Source organism: Myotis yumanensis, unplaced genomic scaffold (genome assembly GCF_028538775.1).
Source record: "Myotis yumanensis isolate MYYU_CA2020_CCGP unplaced genomic scaffold, mMyoYum1.0.hap1 SCAF_9, whole genome shotgun sequence".
In the NCBI taxonomy this organism is placed as follows: Eukaryota; Metazoa; Chordata; class Mammalia; order Chiroptera; family Vespertilionidae; genus Myotis; species Myotis yumanensis.
The window spans coordinates 65,961,697-65,983,493 of NW_027223760.1; the positions used below are offsets into that span (position 1 = coordinate 65,961,697).

Below are 21,797 nucleotides of genomic sequence, written 5' to 3' on the forward strand. Positions count from 1 at the left end.
TCCAAGGTCACACACACTGTGAGTAGGGCAGTCTTCATGGGTGTTCGTGGGCAGGGAGCCATTCTCCTTGATCAGCACCTGGGCTGAACCAGTTGTCAAATATACTGAACGTCTCGTTCCTAGCTGTCCCAGCACCTCTTGGGCAAGTTGTGACATAGAAGGTCGCACAGAGCAAAGGGAGGTGCCTTGAAGGACAGCTGGAACCTGAGGCAAGGTGGCAGGAGGAAGAGCAGGGCATACAGCTAAAAATACTCAAAATACTGTCCCCAACTAATGGGAAAACTAGGCCAGGGATGGGAAAGTTTCTTCAGGAGACTCAAGCCTGAAAGTCAGGTAGTGGCTCCCTGGAGTCCTGAGCTGAGTCAGAGTCAGAGATCACAGTCTCAGCAATGATCATCTACCGTGATTGATTACTGATGTCTGCCAAGGGTTCAACAAGGGGTGTGTGTGCGTGTGTGCATATGTGTGTGTATGTGTGTCTGAGAGAGAGAGAGAGAGATGCTCTAGTTGACATGGAGCTACATTTTATTTTTAAATTTATCTTCATTGTTGAAAGTATTACAGTTGTCCCCTTTGGGGTTTGTTTTTTTCCCATTGACCCCCCCTCCTCCCCCAGATCCGCCCTTCCCAAGCCTTCGCCACATTATTGTCTGTGTCCATAGGCTATGCATATATGCATTTAAGTTCCCGGGTTAATCTCCCCCCATCCCCACCTTCCCTCATGAAATTCATCAGTCTTTTCATGGTTCTGTGTCTCTGGATCTATTTTGTTCATCAGTTTATTTTGTTCATTAGATTGACATGGAGCTACATTTTAAATCTTTGGCCTTTACTGATCTTTCTTTTCAAAGACACACAATAGCTTTTTTCTTTCTCCTCATGAATATACATGGCCATCTACATGCTGCTTGAATAAGAGATTGATAGTAGTTTAGGCAGAATCTCTCAGAGGTATCTGGGCTAATGAGCAGTAAATGCCACTCAACATATGTCTCTAAAAGCTATGAACAGGGAAATCCCAGAACTTGGCTTTCCCTGTATAGTTCCTTATTCTCTTTGCAACAGATGTCCAACACATCAGGTTCTCCCATGCCCTGGAACCAACCGTCACCCTCAGGTCCCCTGAAGTGGATCATGACTGTGGTTAGGTTTACAACATCTGTCCCTGGACTTCACACAGAACAAACACATGGTAGATTAATACAAGGCATGACTGAAATCACCAGCACTTTCCATCATAACTGAGCTCTAGAAGTATCTGTACCACTGGATGGTGCTGACATTCCCGATGTGTCCCGCTGAATGGATGGGAAATGGTACAGAGCAGGCACTCACCTTACTTCTTTATTGCTCCCCTGCCTGGCTTTTGGCCATTTTTTATAAAATCACCTTTCCTTCCATATTAAATCCTCTTGTCTTCAGGGACACCCTTCTCTTTAGAAGGTGTGTTTTTATTGGAAAACGCCCAAATATTCTGACACCAAAGAGTTTGCTTTGCAGTTTGACCTGAAAGTTTTGTGCTGTGGGCTTTTTGGGGGTTGGTGTACTTGTGGTACTCAGTTGTCTTAGTCAGGTTCTCCAGAGAAATAGAACTGATAGGATATATGAAGAGATATCTTTATCTGTATATCTTTATCTATCTACCTACCTTTATATATCAAGACAGTATATAGGTCATTATACTGTATATTGAGAGGTCCCACAATCTGTCGTCTGCAATTTGGAGAAGTAGCAAAGCTGGTGGTGTAGTTCAGTATGAGTCTGAAGGCTAAAGAACTAGGCAGTGATGTCCAAGGGCAGAAGATGATGTCCCAGCTTCACCTTTTTGTTCTACTCAGTTCCTCAATGTATTGGATGATGCTCACCTGCAGGGGGAGGTGGCGGGGGGTGGGGGGGGGGAGGGGCGGGGGGGAGTGGAGAGACACATACACATCTTCTTTACTCAGCATACTGATTCAAATGCTAATCTTCCAAAAACACCCCCAACAGACATACCTGGAAGTAATCTTACCGGTGGTCTGGGCATCCCTTAGTCCAGCCAAATTGAGACATAAAAGTAACCATCACCTGGGTTGAGAGCATAGAGCCTTAAAAATCACTAAGATTAAGAGAAATAAAGGTATTTTTTAGTTTTAAAAAGAGCAGTGAGTGATTTGTTTGCTAATGCTAATTGTAGAAAAATGCCCCTAGGGAATCGTGGGGTGGGGTGGGGGGGCGGTGGATACAGAGGAAACAGCAGTAGGATGGAGGGAAGATAGTTTTTGACCGTTTGACCTGTTTTCTATGAAGTGAATTGACAATTCTGTTTGTTGAGCCAAATCTGACTTCAGATCCTAACCCACCACTTATTAGCAGTGTGACCTTGGGCTAATTAATCTCTCTAAGTCTTGTCAATCGTAAAATGGAAGAAATACTAGGTTTATTTTCAAAGAACCAACTTTTGTTTTCATTGATTTTCACTATGGTTGTTCTGTTCTCTATTTAATTTATTTTTACTCTAATCTGTATTGTTTCCTTCTATGGAAGGGAATTGCTTTGGGTTTAGGGTGCTCTTCTTTTTCTAGTAGTTATGTTATTGACTTGATGTCTTTTTCCCTTTTTAATATAGGTGTTTACAGCTATAAAGTTCCCTCTAATCATTGTTTTCACTGTATCTCATAAGCTTTGGTATGCTGTGTTTTCATTTTCATGCCTCTCCAAGTATTTTCTAATTTCTCTTGTGATTTTCTTTGACTTACATCTTATTTACAAGTTCCCCAAATTTCCTTCTGTTCATCGATTTCAATTTCATTCCATAATGGGTCCAAGAAGACATTTTGTCACTTTAGTCTTTTAACATTTGTTTTATGTGAAAATTTGCTTTAAACTTGCTTTATAGCCTAGGATATTGTCAGTGTTGCAGAGTGTTCCATGTGCACTTGAGAAAAGTGTGTATTATGATCCATTGAATGTTTTATAGATGTTTTTAAGTCCGGTTGGCTTATAGTGTTGTTCAAGTCTGGTTCCCTGTTGATCTTCTGTTTCGTTGTTCTATCTATTATTGAAAGTGTCATATTGAAGTCTCCAACTCTTATTGTTGAATTGTCGATTTCTTCCTTCATATCTGACAGTTTATGTTTGTTTCTGACACGTAAGTCTGCTCAGTCAGTTTAGTGGTCAGGTAATGATTAGACAGATATCCATCAGTTATGTGGCACCTGTTTAATCCCCTTTGTGGTACCACAAAAATGAAGAAATTTTTCTTAAATACTGGGACCCACTAAGTCTCCCAGCTTTGCAGAGGGGCCCTGCCTTCAACATCCAGCCAGACAACCCCGCTTTATCCTTCACTTCCTGTTGGTACACAGCTTCAAGGTTAGGTTGCATAGAGGTGAGAGCTTAGGGCCTTCTCTGGTTTTTCCTGAGCACTCTCATAGCCTTGGACACTTGCTCAGCTCTTTGTAGGCACATGGTCTGCTAGTTTCCCAGGAATATGTTTCAAAGTCCCTCATTCCCCAGCGTTTTCTTTTAAGCTTTTTGGTAAGTCTATTGTTTGCCAACTGGTATCCGTGATCTCGGGTAGTTGTGCAATTAAACAATTGCCTCTGTTTGTTCTCAACAAAAGTCCCCAGGGAAAAGGCTTTTCACACTGAGCTAGCTCCAACTCAAGTCAAAGAAAGACCACATTGCCATTGCAATCTTCCAGAGAACTACCAGACAGGTCAAATCATGATAGTTCTCTGAAAACCAGGCTTTGGAGACGCTCTAGTCCTATTTTGCCTCCTCCAGTTTCACTGTGATTATGGGCTATTGATGTTCAAGACTACCACAGGGCTGAGGGAGGTGGGTGACGCGAACAGGGCAAATTGAGCTCACTGTTCTTAGTGAGATTCGACTGTCTTTCTTCAGGAAACCCTCACTGGATTGTCACAAGTCTTTGACTAATTTCCAGATTTCTAAAACAATTTCATTCTGGCCATTGTTGTCCGTTTCCACATTGCTTTATGGAAGAGAGAATTTTTGGAGATTCTTACTCTACCATTTTTACTGGCATTACTCCATGGGGTCTTTCTTGATGGGGTAAAAGAATGAGTGTTTTGAAAAAGTAGTGCTGAAGTTATACACTCTCAGAAGTGGAATGGTTTTGAGCAATGACAAGGTCCAGGGTAAGATCATGGGAATGGATAGCTGGAGTGATGTATAAGTGAATGACACTGCTGTGGGGGAGGGGAGCAGGCAATGGATTTTGAGTCAGGCTGATGAGAGGCTATCATGGCTTAAATGTCTGTCTCCCTCCCCCCCCCCCCCCCCCAAATTCATGTATTGAAATCCTAATCCCCAAGATGATGGTATTTAGGAGGTGATTAGGTCATGAAGGTGGTGTTCTCATAACTGGGATTAGTGCCCTTATAAAAGAGGCTCCAGAGAGCTCCCTAGCCCCTTCCACCATGTGTGGTTACAGTGACAAATGGCCTTCTAGAAAGGAGAACTTCACCAGGCACCAAATCTACTGGTGTGTTGATCTTGGCCTTCCCAGCCTCAGAACTGTGAGGAATAAATTTGTTGTTTATCAGACACCTAGTTGATGGTGTTTTGTTCTATCAGCCCAAACAGACTAAGACAGAAGGTGTCCAGATGGATTTTTAAATCTTCTGAGATGATGATACTACTTGGGGGAGAAAGAGATGGCCCAAGTACCTAAATCCCCATGACTATGGAGGAGTTCCTTGAGATTGATGGATGGTAGCAGAGTCAGTGTTTGAAATGTGAGAAATAAAAGTTATTCCATGCAGAGCCTGTATGACAAAAGCAATGGTAGAGATATAATGAAGGTATAAGATGACCAAGAGATTTTAAATGAGAATTATGATAAGTATTTGGAATTTATATAAAGATTAAAGAGGAGAGCTGTAAGCATTATAACGAATGTGTTCTGTCAGTAGGAACATTTGTGAATGCCAGAAAATTATTTTCACTTATCCCTTCATGCATCAGAAGGTGAAGGCAGGAATTGCAGCCCTTGCTAGTTGCATGTCCTCATGGAGTTGCCCTCTCTGTTCATTCTTCAAGGGAATCCCCTCTCCTTGAACTTTAAATCACCTGGTTTTCTCTCTAGCTTTATATTACAGTAGAGCCCACAAGTCTTTGCTGTTGGAGAGGACCCACCATGAGGACCACGTTGACCTGCATGTCTTTAGATCAATGTTTGTCACGGCCTTGAGAATTCCGGGAGCCCCACAGCATCTTTATCTTTGGAAAGTCACTGCTTCCTGCAGGCTCTGAGGGCCCTGATTCAGCCATCTTTGGTCTTACACAGAATCATGAATATTCATCCTATAAAATTATTTTAATTGATCTTTTCATAATAGCTAAGCTATAGTGGCCTATAACACTAATGTGCAAAAGCATTCTACACTGAAATGTTCTAACTGGACCATTACCAAGTTACATCTGAGTACAAGCCAAGAAAAAAAGGCACGCACATAAGGGCGTAAAGCCACCATTACTCTGGACAAGGAAAAGCACTTCAAGTTCCTCTCTCATGACTGAAAGTGAGACTCAGGAGACCTGGGGTAAATTCAGCTGCTTTTTCTTTAATGTTCTAATCACATGTTTATACCAGACTTAAACAGAATTAGCAAAATGAAGCAGGGAAACTGCTTCCCATCCAGCTGCTGTCACTCCCTCTCCTGCTGGCCGTTATTAACCCCCGGAAAGAGCGGTCTGCAGTTGCCTCCTGGTACTCATTCCCATACAGTCTTCAACATGCAGCACGCAGCCTGGCTTCCCCCTCCACCACTCTAAAAAGATAAGCAGTGATGGATGCTCTCCTGTCAAGTATGACGTCGGTGTTCATCATTCTCTACCTCTTGGAGAGTGCCGAATGAATGAATTGATCATCACACCCCAAACCTTCTCCTCTTTCTGTCACCTTCTGGGATATCCTCTCTCCTGTGTTTCCTCCTACAGCTCTGCCTCCCTCTAACCTCCCTGGTTCCTCCTCTTCCTTCTAGTATTATCTATAATAATAAAAGCACAATATGCTAATTAGACCAGACAGTCGAACAACCTTCCAGACATCATTCCGGATGTCCTTCCGGATGAAGCTGCAGTGGCGGGGGCTGAGGCAGAGGCGATTAGGGGCGATGACACAGGCAGGCAGAGGGGTTAGGGGCGACCAGGCAGGCAGGCAAGTGTTTAGGGGCAATGAGGCAGGCAGACGAGCAGTTAGGAGCCAGCGGACCCCGAATTGCGAGAGGAATGTCCAACTGCCGGTTTAGACCCAATCCCTGCAGGCTGGTGCAGGCCGGGCTGAGAGACTGCTCCTCCCCCCCCCCCCCCCCGCACGAATTTTGTGCACCGGGCCTCTAGTCTATAATAATAAAAGTGTAATATGCTAATTAGACCAGAGGTCCTTCTGGACGACCTTCTGGACAAAGCTAGAGCTGTGAGGGAAGCCTGGGTCCCGGGTGCCTGCTGGTGGCCAGAGAGAAGCCTGGGTCCCAGGTGCTGGAGGGAAGCTGGTGCTGGCAGCTGGGGGAAGAAAGGCCTACTCTTGCATGAATTTCGTGCATCAGGCCTCTAGTTACCTATAATGAAAATCTATATCTCCAATCTCCACCTGTGACTTCCATGCCTTGAGCTGTAATGTCAGCTGGACACTGACATCGACACCAGTATTTAGCAAATATCTCCAAGTCAACATGCCTCAGACTGTACAAACTTTCCCCAAACTTGCTCTTCTTATCTTCCTCAGTCCCCATGTCTCCCAGCAGGGAAGTGCTGAGTCATTAAATATTCTCTCTCTCTCTCTCTCTCTCTCTCTCTCTCTCCCCCTCCCACCTCCTCTAATCCATTATATTTCTGACAAAAACATTTCTAGATGTCTCCCCTCTCCATCCCCACTGCCTTCCTAGCTATCTCCCTGATTGTAGGCAGCCCTCTCTTTCCAATCCACATTGCTACAGGAATTTCCTTGATAACACAAATCTGATCAGTGTCAGGCCTTAGAATTCTCCCAAAGGGAGGTCCCTGTTAGCCCAGAACAGTGTGTTTTATGTTGGGTGTTCTGTTATTCTGTTATTCCAGTTAGTGCATCCTTTTACTCTCAAAAGCCACCCATTTAAATGATGAATTACGTGGTCATCCTATCATGGCTAACAGCGTAAAATCCACACTCTTTGACCTGGCTTACCATCTGGCCCCAGGTATAACTTTCTAGCTCCATCTTCTTCACTCTGGCCACCTGCCATTCCCCAAACATGCCAAGCTGTTTCCCATCTCATCAGCTGTTCTCTCTTCCTGAACACCGCCCCCCCCCCCCACTATTTCCCACTTCTCAACTCCCCCTTAACCTTCACTGCCAAGCCAAGATAGCACCTGTTCTGTGAAACATCCCATCCTGCCGCCCACAACCCCCAGATGCCCGCTGTGATCCTACAGCGGCAATTTGTTCAAACCTCTGTTATGGGTTCTACTTTGAATCTGGTATGATACTTGACACATGGCAGGTCTTCAAAGTGTTTTGAAAAAGAGGTTTTAAAGAAGCATGAAACCACAAGCATTTTCTCTGGCTCTCATTAGAATTAAGAGCTTTTATCCTCCATATGGGACTTGCTTGAGAAAATCCAACATGTCAGAGCCACGTTTATTTCTTCTTCATCTGTAAAGGAATAAGGAGAATAATGGCTGCTGCCCATACCTACCCATGTGACCTCCTGCTGTTGAAGCATAACATGTTGAAATAAAGAGTGAGATGAGCCTCCCCATCTTCTGTCATCTGTCCCCATAGCCTCGGGCCTGTGGAGGGTGGGGAAAGGAGATTCTGAGATCTGGCAGATGGCTAAATAGAGAATGTACCTACGGGAAGTCAGAATGAATTATCTCAATACAAATAAAACTAATTAGAAGAGTAACTATTTTTTAATATGCACACGGGTCAAATACTGGGCTAAGAATTTTACATGCCACTCCTTTATATAAAGCCCATCTTGTTAAATGGATATTGGGATTTCCCAGTTTACATTTGAGGAAGCTCAGAGAGGTTAGGTAATTTACCAAGGGCACAAAGCTAGTGAGTGGATTGGGGTGCATAATCAGAATACTAAAAATGCACGTGTATGTGCGAGGGTCTCTATGAAGTATGCTGCTTGGTTCTCACAACCACTCTATGAATTGAGATACTGTTATATCTCTATTATCAGATGGGGAAACCTTTAAGTAACCAGCCCAAGGTTACATAGCTAGTAAGAAACTGTGCCAGTCAGCTAATTCCAGAAACTACATGGCTGGTCATGACCTTCTCTGTCTTCCAGCTCATTCTCTGTTGCCAGCATCCATCCGATACTCTTCCCTTGCTCCTCAAAGTGTAGTCTGGAGACCAGTAGCATCGATATCACCTTCAAGTTTGTTAGAAAGAATCTTGAGCTCCACTCCAGCCCCAGGGAATCAGAATCTGTTTTGTAACAGACAGGGTCCTGGTCTAAACCAGTGGGCCTCAACCTTGTCTGCATGTTGAACTCCCATGGGGAGCTTTAAAGATTCCTGATGCCTGGGCTCTGCCGACAGAATTCTACTTTAATTGTATGAGTGTCCTCTGGGTGCTGGGCTTTTAAAAGCTTCCCAGGGGATTCTGATGTGACAGCAGTCTGAAAACCACTGCTTTAAGCAAATACAGCCATTGGCTCCTTCCTTCCTTCCTCACTCGTTCTCCTTATGTGCACCTGACCTTGCTGAAGTACAAGCACAGCTTGCTGGGGAGATGGACAAATAATATATCTATATATATAAAATCCTAATATGCAAAGTGTCCCTCGGGAGTTCGACCAACTGGGAATTAGATCACTCACTATGACATGCGCTGACCACCAGGGGGAAGTCCGGAACAAAGGAAGGTCCCAGCCAGCAGCCGCTAGGGACCCTACCCATGCATGAATTTCGTGCACTGGGCCTCTAGTAGTAGAATAAGCATTATGAAAATCAGTACCCCAAGGACCAGGAGAAATCCAGAGGTGGGCCTGATGTCCAAGTCTGCATGAAGGAACCAAGGCAGATTGCTCCCAGGAAGCCACGTTAATCTCAAGGATGAATGGGAGCTCTCTTGGATTTGTTAGCAGGATAGGGAGATCGTGTGGGGGGGGACTTCTATGTTTACTACGAAGATGAGATTCATACAATTTTATGCTATAATATATTATAGAGATCATTTAACGAATCCAATGGTCTTCTAACTTTTTTGACTATTGCCCACATTCAGAGAAACATTTTATGTCTCATCCCAGAATATATATAAAGTTTCATGGAACATTTAGCATTTTATTTACTTATTTATTTATTTATTTATTCATTTATTTCCTCACCGAGGATATGTTTTCATTGATTTTAGAGAGAGAGGAAGGAAGAGACACACACACACACAGAGAAACATCAATATGAAAGAGAAACATCAATTGACTGCCTTCCATTTGTGCCTCAACCGGGATAGAACCTGCAACCTAGGTATGTGCCCTGATTGGGAATCGAACCCACAACCCTCTGGTGTAGGGGATGACGCTCCTGACAACTGAGCCACCTGGCCTTGGCGGTGTTTAGCTTTTCATGGATAAAAAAGCAATTACTGCATTGTCCTAACTCTTCTTGTTTCACTGTGAACACTTCATCACAGACTGGCGTAGGTCTGTAGACCCATGCCTGGAATTACTGTCCCAACAGACATAAACTTCTTCCTGAGGCTCTTCACTCTCCACATGAGGAATTCTGGATTCTTTATATATTGCCTGACAAGAAAGATAATTATTTTAAATCATAAAATATCCATTAAGCAGTTTAAAAAATTATACACGAAAGCCATTAGCTTGATTGCACTAAATATGAAAAACAAGATAGTTTCTGTTATTCAGATTATCAAGCCATTGCCATTTCAAGTGTGCCTGTGAGTCACTGTTATTCCAGTACTGTGACTTGAAGGTAAAGGACATGATTTCCCCTGCATAATGACTGAGTTTACAGAAATCCTAGTGGACATGGCCTGGCTTCCCAAAACTCTTGTTTCTCTGAAGCCCCCGTGTATCAAGCTAAGTCGATTTTCTGCTTGGTGGGGCTCAAATATTTTTTTAATTGTACTTTTTAAAAAAATCCTCACCCAAGGGTATGTTTTTCCTCATTGATTCTAGAGAGAGAGGAGGCGGGGGGCAGAGAGAGAGGGACAATGATCAGTTGCCTCCTGTATCCACCTCCACCAGGAATTGAACTCGCAACCTAGGTGTGTGCCCTGACTGGGAGACTGGGAATTGAACCGCATTATGTAACCTCTGGTGCATGGGGCGACGCTCTAACCCAGGGGTCCTCAAACTACGGCCCGCGGGCCACATGCAAATACAAATATTGTATTTGTTCCCGTTTTGTTTTTTTTACTTCAAAATAAGATATGTGCAGTGTGCATAGGAATTTGTTCATAGTTTTTTTTTAAAACTATAGTCTGGCCCTCCAACGGTCTGAGGGACAGTGAACTGGCCCCCTGTTTAAAAAGTTTGAGGACCCCTGCTCTAACCAACTAAGCCACACCAGCCAGGGCTTAAGTTGTACATTTTAAGTTCTTTGTGAGCTCCCGAAGAAACTCTTTTGTTATTGAAACACATGAGCTATTATCAAATAACTTTAATTCAGTAGAAAAAATCCTGCTGCATTAAAATGAAATTCTATTGTGGCTGTTATGCTTCTCATTAATATTGGTCTTGACAATATTCTTCACTTATTTACCCAGTCCTTGTTGGAGGTGGGATGAAGGGACAGAGCAAATTTATCATTAGTAAGCAGTCTGTTAAAAGATACCCTAGAAGAGCCATATAGATGCATGTCTGAACGTTTAATTGAATTGTTATGTGTTACTGAAGAAATTACAGATTTCTTCTCAGTCTTGCCTGGAATTTCAATGAATCACTATTTCAACAGATTACCAATTCTAAAGAGGAACAAACCTTCATTACCAAAACCTATGAATCTGTTGTTTGCACATGTCATGTCTGAAGTCCCTTCCCATTTATCTTTTCCTTTTGTGCTCAACTCACAGAAGCAACTGAATCCTGGCAATGTTTTTGCCTGTCTCGTATTTCTGACAGTCAAAACTGAATAAGACACACCTCATGTTGTGCTTCTTTTCCCCCTTTCTTTGTGAAATGTGTGCTTTTAGGGCAGCACATTTTATTTTCCCACCTGCATGGTTTGCTTGATGTGTACATGTCATAAAAGCAAATGTTATCAATGTATGGAGAAAACCACATTTAATTGTACAATCTGATTGTTTCATGATTTTAGGTCTGCTTGTTTCAGTGAGAAGGTTGTAAGAGTGTTTTTGGCATTAGTGTTCTGGTTTCATATTTGTTCATCTGCTCTTAATCTGCACATTTTGCCTGTGAGAATGATGTGAGAATGTATCTACATCCAATCATTTGATAAGACCTGTAGAATCTTCTTCCATTCCTACTGCTACTGCTGCGGGCCAGCACCCCTCCCTCCCTCCCTCCCTCCCTAAAATTTACCATTTTAAGAATTGTTAAGTGTACAGCTCAGTGGAATTAAGTACATTCACATGGTTGTGCAATTCCCTTATCATTTTTCACTTGGGTACTACAACAGCCTTCAAAATTCAGTCTTGCTTCTAATTTTGCTCCCATTCAGGAAGGAAATAGAAATCTTATCTCTGCCGACTGGTTTTCACTGTGTGCTAGGAGAAAAGGGGGAAATGGAGGGGGTATTCTTTGCCATTTCTTTGGTGCCTCAGGCGTCATAGTTAGCCCTTAATGTTTCTCTGTGAAGTCCCTCTTGCCTGGGAAGGTAATTATTCACAGGTCCCAGGGATGAGGACATAGCCACCTTTAGGTGGGCGTTTTTCTGCCAATCACAGTCATTATTTTAAAAATAATACTATGATGCAATTTTTGAAAATGGGATGCAGGCAAAGCAGTGCAGAGGGCAAGGATCTGCAGCCCCTGTTCCATCCCTGGGGCAGGTCATTCCTTGCTCAGGACATCCCGGCCACAGTGATTGTTCTGTGAGCCTAGAAAATGGAAAGGCTCTTAAACCCAGTTGGCATTCAAGTGTCTAGCCACCAGGAGCACAAAAAGGTTTTTAGAGTACAAACTTGCGCTTTAAAATGTGCAGAAATCAGCCGAAACCGGTTTGGCTCAGTGGATAGAGCGTCGGCCTGCGGACTGAAGGGTCCCGGGTTCGATTCTGGTCAAGGGCATGTACCTGGGTTGCGGGCACATCCCCAGTGGGGGATGTGCAGGAGGCAGCTGATCGATGTTTCTCTCTCATTGATGTTTCTAACTCTCTATCTCTCTCCCTTCCTCTCTGTAAAAAATCAATAAAATATGTTTAAAAAAATAAATAAATAAAATAAAATGTGCAGAAATCATTTCAAAAAATTAGGAGGCAAGACTCTTAGACAGTTAAACTTTGCACCGGTGCACACAAGCACAAAGAAGCCTGCCCAGCCTTGGCTGCACCGTGCAGCTGAAGTCTTGTGGTCTGCAGTCCGCACTGTCTTGAGCCTGGAGGGGGGAGAGGGGGCAGGACAGGTGCATCAAAAAGGAGGAGCCCACTGATGCAGGCTGCCTCAGGTTCCAGCCTGTGGCAGTGCGGTTTTGCATCACTAGATGTCAGTGTGCACTTTCGCAGCGGCCACCTTCTCGCCTCCGCAGGGGATGTCCCAGGCATCACACCCAGGGCCCTTCTGCAGGTCCTGGCAAACACAGGGCTATTCACAGAACTGAAATTTCACCAAATAGATGGTCTACATACAGATTTGGACTTTGCAGAGTTATTTTAAAACACAGAAACCCTGAGCCGCAGGCTGCTCTTTGGAATGCCACCACTTTCTCATCTCAGTGGTCGTCGCATTGGGAGGGCAGCCCGCAGAGCTTTTGGGGGCAGGTAATGGCAAGTCCCAGCTGCCACTGGGGTCTTTTAAAAGCAGTGTGTTACCTCACCTTCAGGAACCATGGCGGCCTATGCCATCATGGCTCAGAGTGGGGCAGGAAGCCAAGAAAAACTGTGTATGGTTAGCCACATGAGGATTGTATGGCCAGGCTTACTAGTTTTGTTTTGTTTTTGAGGCAGTTTGTAATCTGGGGCTTCTGAAATTTTAGAAAACAGTCCGTATATTAGTTTCCTGTGGCTGATGTAACTTATTACCACCTCCATAGTTGCTTAAAACAACATACTTTTATTCTCTCACAGTTCTAGAAGTCAGAGATCCGAAATGGGTCTCACTGGGCTCAGCGTCAGCAGGGCTGTCTTCCTCGGGAGGTTCTAGGGAAGCGTGTATTTCTTTGCTTGTCCTGGGCTCATGGCTTCCTTCCGTCTTCACAGCCAGCAATAGCTAACCGACTCCTTGTACTTCACCACTCTGCCTCTCTCCCCTCCTTCTCTCACTTATAAGGGAATCTGTAGTTAGATGGGGCCCACTCAGGTAACCCAGGACAATCTCCTTAGCTCAAGATCCTTAATTTATCTCTGCGAAGCCCCTCTTTCCTTGGAAAGTAACGTATTTATTCACATGTTCCAGGGATGAGGACATAGCATCCTTAGGCGGGCATTTTTCTGCCTATCACAGTCATTATTTCAAAAATAATAATATGATGTGATTTTTGAAGTAATGAACTTTTTAATAGGCCAGTTCAGCATGAAAGAAAGCTGCTGTTGGTACAGTAGACTGTGTCAGAAAGTAACAAGACCTAAATTTCCTTTGCTCATGGAATGTTAACAATGAAGAAAAAGAAATTTGCCATACCCAGCAGGAGTATTTGGTTGCCCTGCAACGTTGCACAGCCCTAACTCTGCCGCCCCCCGTGCCTCCCCATTTTCAGGATGTCGACCCTGGGGACAGTGAACACATAGACAGAATGGGAGATGTGGCTCCAGCACCGAGAAGCATTGTGCAAAATGCAGGCCTGGGCTCTGAGGAACCTGTTTAGACCTCCATGCAAATTCGACATTGCATCCACTCCTTTAGCCAACAGAACTTAACCCCTGCCTTGCCATACCCAATGGCTGGTTTCATTCTGCCCTGTAAAGCTGAATTCATCTCCCCACTCCTCAAGCTTGAACTTTCCTACCTCGTGCTACAGGGACTAGGAAGCTTACCTGTCACCCTGGGTGTTTCTTCTCAGCCAGTGACATCCAATTGGTCTCCAAGACCTGTGGGGGCTGCTTTCTCTTTTAAAATGTATTTTTATTGATTTCAGAGAGGAAGGGAGGGTGGAGAGAGCGAGAGAGAGAGAGAGAGAGATCAATCTTAGTAAAATATTTTACAATAAAAATTGTTACATGAAAGATTTATAAGAGTTACTAAGCCATCAAAACATAGTTTTTAAAAAACTAATTTGAGAATCATTGATCAGCTGTCTCCTGCACACCCTCCACTAGGTATTGAGCCCGCAACTCGGGCATGTGCCCTGACCTGGAATTGAACCATGACCTCCTGGTTCATAGGTCAACCGACGCTCAACCACTGAACCACGCTGGCTGGGCAAGGCTGCTCTCTTAATAGCTTTTGAACCTGCCCTACATTAGCCCCCTAGTCGTCGTCGTCTTTTTTTGGTTAATCCTCACCTGAAGATATCCACCCCCTTTTTTAGGTAGGGTGGCAAGGAGGGGGAGAGATAGAGAAACATTGATGTAAGAGAGACACATTGACTGGTTGCCTCCCACACTTGCCCTTGGTGGGGGCCAGGGATTGAGCCTGCAATGAGGTATGTGCCCTTCACCAGAATTGAACCTGGGACCCTTCAGTCGTTGGGCTGAGGCTCTATCCACTGGTTAGGGCTAGCCCCGAGTACAGATGTGAGGCCTATCATGAACCACATTGCTTAGTGACAATCAAGATCAATAATAATAATAATAATAATAATAATAATATGATCAGTGCTGTAAAGGCAGTATTAACACAGCACCGAGTGGGAAAACTGAAGCCATTCTGTGACAACGGGCTGGGAGTGGGGTGATGGGCCATCCACATGAAGAGGGCATTTAATCAAAATGATGATCATGCCTTAACATGATATTGTTTTGAAACTAATCAGTGATTACACACAGCAGTGGTTCTCAAACATTAGCATGGATCAGAATCTCTCAAAGGGCTTGTTCAAGACCATTGGTTCAGTAGGTGTGGGATGGGGCCGGAAAATCTGCCTTTCTGACAAGTTCCTTGGCAATGCAGATCCTGATGATTTGGGCCATACTTTGAGGATCACTGACCTAAATGTCTGAATTAAGAGTTGTGTTAGATCAGTGGTTCTCAACCTTCTGGCCCTTTAAATACAGTTCCTCATGTTGTGACCCAACCATAAAATTATTTTCCTTGCTACTTCGTAACTGTAATGTTGCTACTGTTACGAATCATAATGTAAATATCTGATATGCAGGATGGTCTTAGGTGACCCCTGTGAAAGGGTCGTTTGACTGCCAAAAGGGTCGCAACCCACAGGTTGAGAACTGCTGTGTTAGATGGTGTTGCTAGAAACACAATTTAAAGCAAATAGAATTTAGCTGTTCCACTCTCAAATTAGTTTTTTAAAAACTATGTTTTGATGGCTTAGTAACTCTTATAAATTTTTCATGTAACAATTTTTATTGTAAAATATTTTACTAAGATTTGCCAAAACCGGTTTGGCTCGGTGGATAGAGCGTCGGCCTGCGGACTGAAAGGTCCCAGGTTCGATTCCGGTCAAGGGCATGTACCTGGGTTGCGGGCACATCCCCAGTAGGAGATGTGCAGGAGGCAGCTGATCGATGTTTCTCTCTCATCGATGTTTCTAACTCTCTATCTCTCTCCCTTCCTCTCTGTAAAAAATCAATAAAATATATTTAAAAAAAAAAAAAAAAGATTTAATATTTACCTTAGGTATTTGACCGTCAGAGAACAGCTCTTGTGTGTGGCAAAAGGCATGATTGCCCTGTGCTTGCCAAAATTCTTTCCTTTACTTCCTGGGAAGCACTCATAAAACATTTCCTGACCCCTTGGCAGTTAGGTTAGAGGCCCAGTGGTCGGCAAACTGCGGCTCACGAGCCACATGAGGCTCTGTGGCCCCTTGAGTGTGGCTCTTCCACAAAATACCACGTGCAGGCACGCATGTACAGTGTGATTGAAACTTCGTGGCCCATGCGCAGAAGTCGGTATTTTGTGGAAGAGCCACACTCAAGGGGCCACAGAGCCTCATGTGGCTCGCGAGCCGCAGTTTGCTGACCACTGGTAGACCATGTGAGTGCATAGTGAGAAGGAGGAATGCAAACCCTTCCAGGTTTGGCCTTGTTTCTTTGGCCAGCCAGGTGCGCAGGATCTAGTGAAGGACCAGAGGTCCAGGGGCCTACTTAGGTACTAGATAAGAATGTGGGTTCCTGAGTCAGCACTTGGAGAAGAGCCACCCAGGATTGCCTCTCAAGTGGGGAACCAGAGAGAGAGTATACCGAGCGGTTTCCTGGGGCTGTCTTCTTCCCGAGTCCTGCACGGTGAAGGAGACTTGAACCGGTTCATGCAATCTAGGAGGCGCTTTCGGGATTGAAGAAATAATGAAAGACAGACATAAAATAGATTCAAAGCTTGGGCTGGGTGTGGTGCCTGCCCTCCAGAGGGACAGAGCACACAGAGAGAGCCTGCCCTCTGAAGGAACAGAGCACACAGAGAGAGCCAGCTCCAAAAGCTGCTTTATTATATACTTGAGTTACAGGAAGTTACATCACATCTGGGTAGGCCTTTGACATCATGAGATCCATCCCCTTGACACTGGGTGGGAGAGTCAAACTGGGTGGCGTCCAATCTTTTGACTGGTCCCGACCTCAGGGAGTGGCTCTGCCGGCCCCCTGAGTCCAGCTGACATAAATTAAACCAAGTGTATTCTACCGGCCCTTAACAAGAGAGGAGAAGGTGTACCAAAGGATTTTGCAATGTGCTTCTGTGGCATCTCAGCCCTGATGTTTAGGGGTTTGCTCCCTCTGTGTAGCTTAGTGTACCCTGACAAATATGCTGTGCCTGGCACTAACACAAAACACACTGAATGAATGACCACTACAAATCCAATTTTTATCCCTTACATCTGACATTCAGCCTGTAAGTGGTCTTCTCACCACTCATTTACTCAATAAATACTTACCTGCAGGCTACTGTGTGCCAAGCACTGCAGTGGTGATTGAAAAAAACACACTCTTTCCATGCCCCCATGACATTTACAGTCTTGTTAGGAATGAGCATAAATTAAAGAAATGTAACATTTCAACTGTTCTGAATGGTGTGAATGCAGGAAACCTGGCACTATAAGGGTTTTTTGTTCCTAGTTAGGAATAAATGTAGAGCACGTTTAAGGTGTAATTACCATCTGGGTAAAAGTGACAAAACATACAGCCAAGTTTGGATGTGATAAAGCATAATATAAATCTGAATATAGTTAGGAGTCATTGGGTTTTATTGTTAAATCTTTCCATTTATTAGTTTTAACTGCTGAATGGGATTTGCTTCATAAACGTATGTGTGAAGATGACTGTGAAACTCTCACTTATCAGCTGTTAGTTCCCTGGAGACTTGCAAAAGTCCTTTACTCCTTTTTTAAAATCGGTGTTTATAATTTTCTCTAGTAGCAGTAGGTTCTTAGGATATTGGTAACAATTTACTACTGCTGGGCTAAAGTTTTAATCAAGGCCTCATTTAGTAAAAGGTAAATCAAATCAAATCAAATCAAATCAAATCAAATCACTAAATACCTTCTTGAATTGGAACTTGTCATGCTGCTAACCACTTTGGCCTTTCTAACATTTCTCTGCTTAACAAGTAAATGTTGGTTTCAGTAAGCTCATACACAGATGTACATATGTGTGTGTGTGTGTGTGTGTGTGTGTATGTATGTATATAAATATGTACTTAGAGATATATATTTCACTGGTATCTCTGACATATTTACACACATATACACAATGTATTTACGGGGTGGGCAAAAGTAGGTTTATAGTTGTGAGGACGTTAGTTTATTCTTGTATTATTTATTAATTGTAAACCTACTTTTCCCCACCTCTATATATCTATATGTGTATTCTTCACTTCTGTTTAAAACTTGATTTTCATACTTCAAAGAGTGATGAAAATCATTACATAAATGACATTAAAAGCATGGAAAAAAGACAAAGTATTTATTTCTGTAGTTTGTACAAAAAAACCCAGTTGCTATTATTTTCACATAGAGAACACTTTAGGCATTTTCAAAAGGGGAGGGTTAGAACAGGCGGGCCACTGGGCATGCAGACCAGGCTCTACTACCAAGATACTAGGTCACAGGAGTGGGCTGGTAATTTTAATAAGTTCCATTCTAGCCCAGTGAGTGTGGCGCAGTGGAGCATGGACCTATGAACCAGGAGGTCACAGTTCCATTCCCAGTCTGGGCACATGCCTGGGACATGCTGGCTGGATCCCCAGTAGGGGGCATGCAGGAGGCAGCTGATCAATGATTCTCTCTCATCGTTGATGTTTCTCTCTGTCCTCTTCTCCCTTCCTCTCTGAAATCAATAAAAATAAATTTTAAAAATTCAATTTTAGAGAAATTATCGGATTTTTAAGCTGCAAGTGCCCTAGGGATCTATATTCAAATATCCCAGAAAGGAAACTAATCTCAGTAAGTTTGGCGTTTTTGGAAGAAAGCAGTTTATACACTTCAGAATTCACGTTTATAGTGCCAAGTAAACTGTACAAAGGTGTTTAAAACACTAACAGTGTCAAAAAGGCAAAATAACTTGCTCACTACAGTAACTTAATTTGGTCCCAGACCTAGACCCTGGGGTCTCCTAAATCGGGTGCAGCTTTCTCCGCACCACAGTTCTTGTCCTGCAACTGAAGGTCAGGCTGGATTATCCTTAGTTCCTCCAACAGTGCGCTTCCTCCGGGGTTGGAGTGTTTGATCCGATAGGGCTAATTCAGATTAAGTTGCCTTCTGCCGCCTTCTTGTTTCTTTTGTTTCCACTGCTCTTAGTTTTTATCATCAGCATTGCTGACCTTCTGTTTCAAATAAAAGACACACTCATTTAATAACATCAACAAGGAATTTAACACCCACCTAAACTGATTGGCTCGGGGCACAGGACACTGCCATTTCCAGCCGGGAAAAGGTGAAGGGGACACACTACATCGGATGGCCACGTGCGGGAGGAGGGGCCGCCTTTTGGTTGGTGCCCGGAGGGGCTAAATCCCTCCAATCCGCACGGGCCCCGCGGTGGAGGAGGGGGCGCGCTCCGGGGGAGGGCGGGGCCCGCGACCTGTCCATCACCGGGTCCTTGGAAGGCAGCACCTACCACACCGCGGTACCTTATCGGGGCGGGGCCGGGGCGCGAAGGCCAAGTGGAGAAGGCGGGGCCAGAACGGCTGGAGCCAATCCGCCGGGCGGCACGAGGGGGCGGGGTCACCGCGCGCGACCCAAACACACGGGCCCGGGCTCACCCCGGACCCGCGAGGCTCCTCGGCCTTCCGGCTCCAGGCCCGGCCGCCTCCTCCCCTCCGGGGCCCCCCCTCGCGGGCCACACCGCCCCCCGCCCCTCCTTCACTGGGGCAGCGCGGCGGCGGTTGCCGGGAAGCGCGCGCCGTCCTTTACTCCTCGCCATCCTCCCCTCACGCGCCACCCGTTTTTCCTCTTTCTCCGTTAATAACAGCTGGGCGGCTGGGGGAGGAGGAAGGTGGCCCCGGCGGAGTCTGGGCGGGCGCCTCCCACTCACCCGCGAGCCGCCGTGCGAGCAGGAGGATGGCGGCGGTAGCAGGGGCCGCCCGGGAGGAGGCGGTGCCGAGGCCCGCGGCGCAGAGCACGGCGGCGGCGGCAGAGAGCGGCAGCAGCCCGTCGCGGCGCAGCAGAACCGAAACCAGCGGCAGCCGGACGGCCACCTGAGCCGCCTTTCCCGCCGGAGCGAGCGAGCGGCGCCCGCCGGAGCCCGGGCCTTCTCCCTACCCGCCTCTCCGCGTCTCCCGCGCCCGCCGTTCCCCAGCAGAAGAGCGCGCCGACCGCCCCTCGGGGCGCCGGGAAGCGGCCCTGGACGTGCGGGCTTCCCGGTGGGCCGGCCGCGGCGCCTCGGCCCTGCCCTCTCGCTCCCGCGCTCGCTCCCGCCCTCCCGGCGCTCCGGGCGCTGCGCGCGGGCCCGGCCCGGGGCAGGGCGGACATGGGCGCCAAGCAGAGCGGCCCGGCCGCTGCTAACGGCCGCACCCGCGCGTACTCGGGCTCCGACTTACCCTCCAGCAGCGGCGGAGGGGCTAACGGGACCGCCGGCGGCGGAGGGGCGCGGGCCGCGGCCGCCGGGAGGCTTCCGGCTCAGGTGCCGGGCGCGCACCAGCCCAGCGCCTCGGGCGGCGCCGCGGCGGCCTCGGCGGCTCCGCGCAGCCGCTCTCTCGGCGGGGCCGTGGGCACCGTGGCGTCGGGGGCCCGCGCCGCACAGTCCTCCCTCAGCATCCCCAGCAGCAGCAGCGGCCAGTACGGCTCGCAGGACTCGGTGCACAGCAGCCCGGAGGACGGCGGTGGCGGCGGCGGCGGCAGGGACCGGCCGGCGGGCGGGGGCCCGGGCGGGCCGCGCCTGGTCATCGGCTCGCTCCCAGCTCACCTCTCGCCGCACTTGTTTGGAGGTACGGCCCCCTTCTTCCCTCCCTCCCCCCCTCCCTCCCCGGCTCCCACGGCGGCACGTGGGCCGCGGCGGCGTTTATTTTTACCTTTTCTCCTTCAGCCTGAGCGCTGCCGGCCGGCTCAGCCTCCGGGGAGGAGAGTCGCCACTTAACCCCCCGGACGCCGCTCGGCCAGACCCCGGTGTTTGCTTTCCAAACGCGCGACCCTCCCCTCCCAGCGGCGCGCCGGGGCGGAAAGCCCTGGCTTTCCCCGGAAGGCGAGGGGAGCAAACAGTGTTTTATAACGAACCGACGCAGCAGTCCTGGCGCTTGTGGGTTTGGGTATCAGGAAGTCAGAAGACCCGTTGCTAAATGTGGTTCCGTCTTGGGACTCGAGTGGTGAGCAGTTTCTAAAGGCCAAAAGTCAGAGGGTCTCGAATCAACATGAGTGTTTGAAAATGGAGGGAATTGCCTCCTTTGGATGATGGTTAACATATATAAAACTAATTCTTAAGTTTGCAAATAGTCCCACCTACTGTGCACACGGGAGTGGGATGGATGTATTAATGGAAAGTATATTTTTCACCCCTGTAAACGTCTCCTTTAGATACTGGTTAATGTGAGTCCTGCTTAATCGGGACAGCATTTAAAAAATGGAAAAGAGTTTAAGGAGAGGAATTAGTAATAATCACAACTCTCTGCCCACAAGGTGCAGTCAGTCGAAAGCCTGGGAGCAAAGCAGTGTTGACTTGAGTTCAGGAAAAGTCACTTGTGAGGAATGGAAATTTTTAGTAGTAAAGTGATGTGTCTTTATGTAGGAACGGGAGGAAGGGTGCACTTGATTTGAGGAAAATGAGTTTGAATTGTTCAATTATGTTTTATGGTGATCATCTCTACCTCAAAGCAGTTACAGTAAATGCATCAAGACACCCCTCTCCCAGTTCACGGGGGCGGGGGAAAGAGTTAATCTGGTTAGAGATACTGTAGATTGTAGAGATGCTGTAGAGATACAGTGTAGAGGGTAAACATTCCCATCTCATTGCATTATGTATCTTGATAGAACATTCACAGTTGAGCACAGATAACTGCGCACACCATCCCCTCCATTTTTGTGCCCTTTGTATTCATGTTTATAAACGTGAGAAATTTGAGTAGGCAGTTGGTAAAGTGGGATGTCCAGTAGTGTAATTTAGCTATCTGTGCT

At 46.2% G+C, this 21,797-nt stretch overlaps 1 protein-coding gene and 1 long non-coding RNA gene across 3 annotated transcripts in view; one reads left to right on the forward strand and one right to left on the reverse strand.

The window, feature by feature from the left end:
• Window positions 1–18,141: 18,141 nt before the first annotated feature.
• LOC139016462 (uncharacterized) lies at window positions 18,142–20,930 on the reverse strand. 2 transcript variants are annotated; one of them, XR_011472679.1, is made up of 2 exons: window positions 20,702–20,930; window positions 18,142–19,015 (listed from the first exon to the last, which is right to left on the reverse strand). It is a non-coding gene; the product is annotated as an uncharacterized lncRNA (long non-coding RNA). The 2 variants fall into 2 exon arrangements; XR_011472678.1 differs by lacking the exon at window positions 20,702–20,930 and adding an exon at window positions 20,231–20,612.
• ZNRF2 (zinc and ring finger 2) overlaps window positions 19,438–21,797 on the forward strand; it is a 65,106-nt gene continuing 62,746 nt past the window's right edge. The window contains exon 1 of the mRNA XM_070424514.1: window positions 19,438–20,617. Within this exon, the coding sequence (XP_070280615.1) occupies window positions 20,161–20,617 (457 nt within the window). The 5' untranslated portion in view covers window positions 19,438–20,160. The remainder of the gene's footprint in view (window positions 20,618–21,797) is intronic.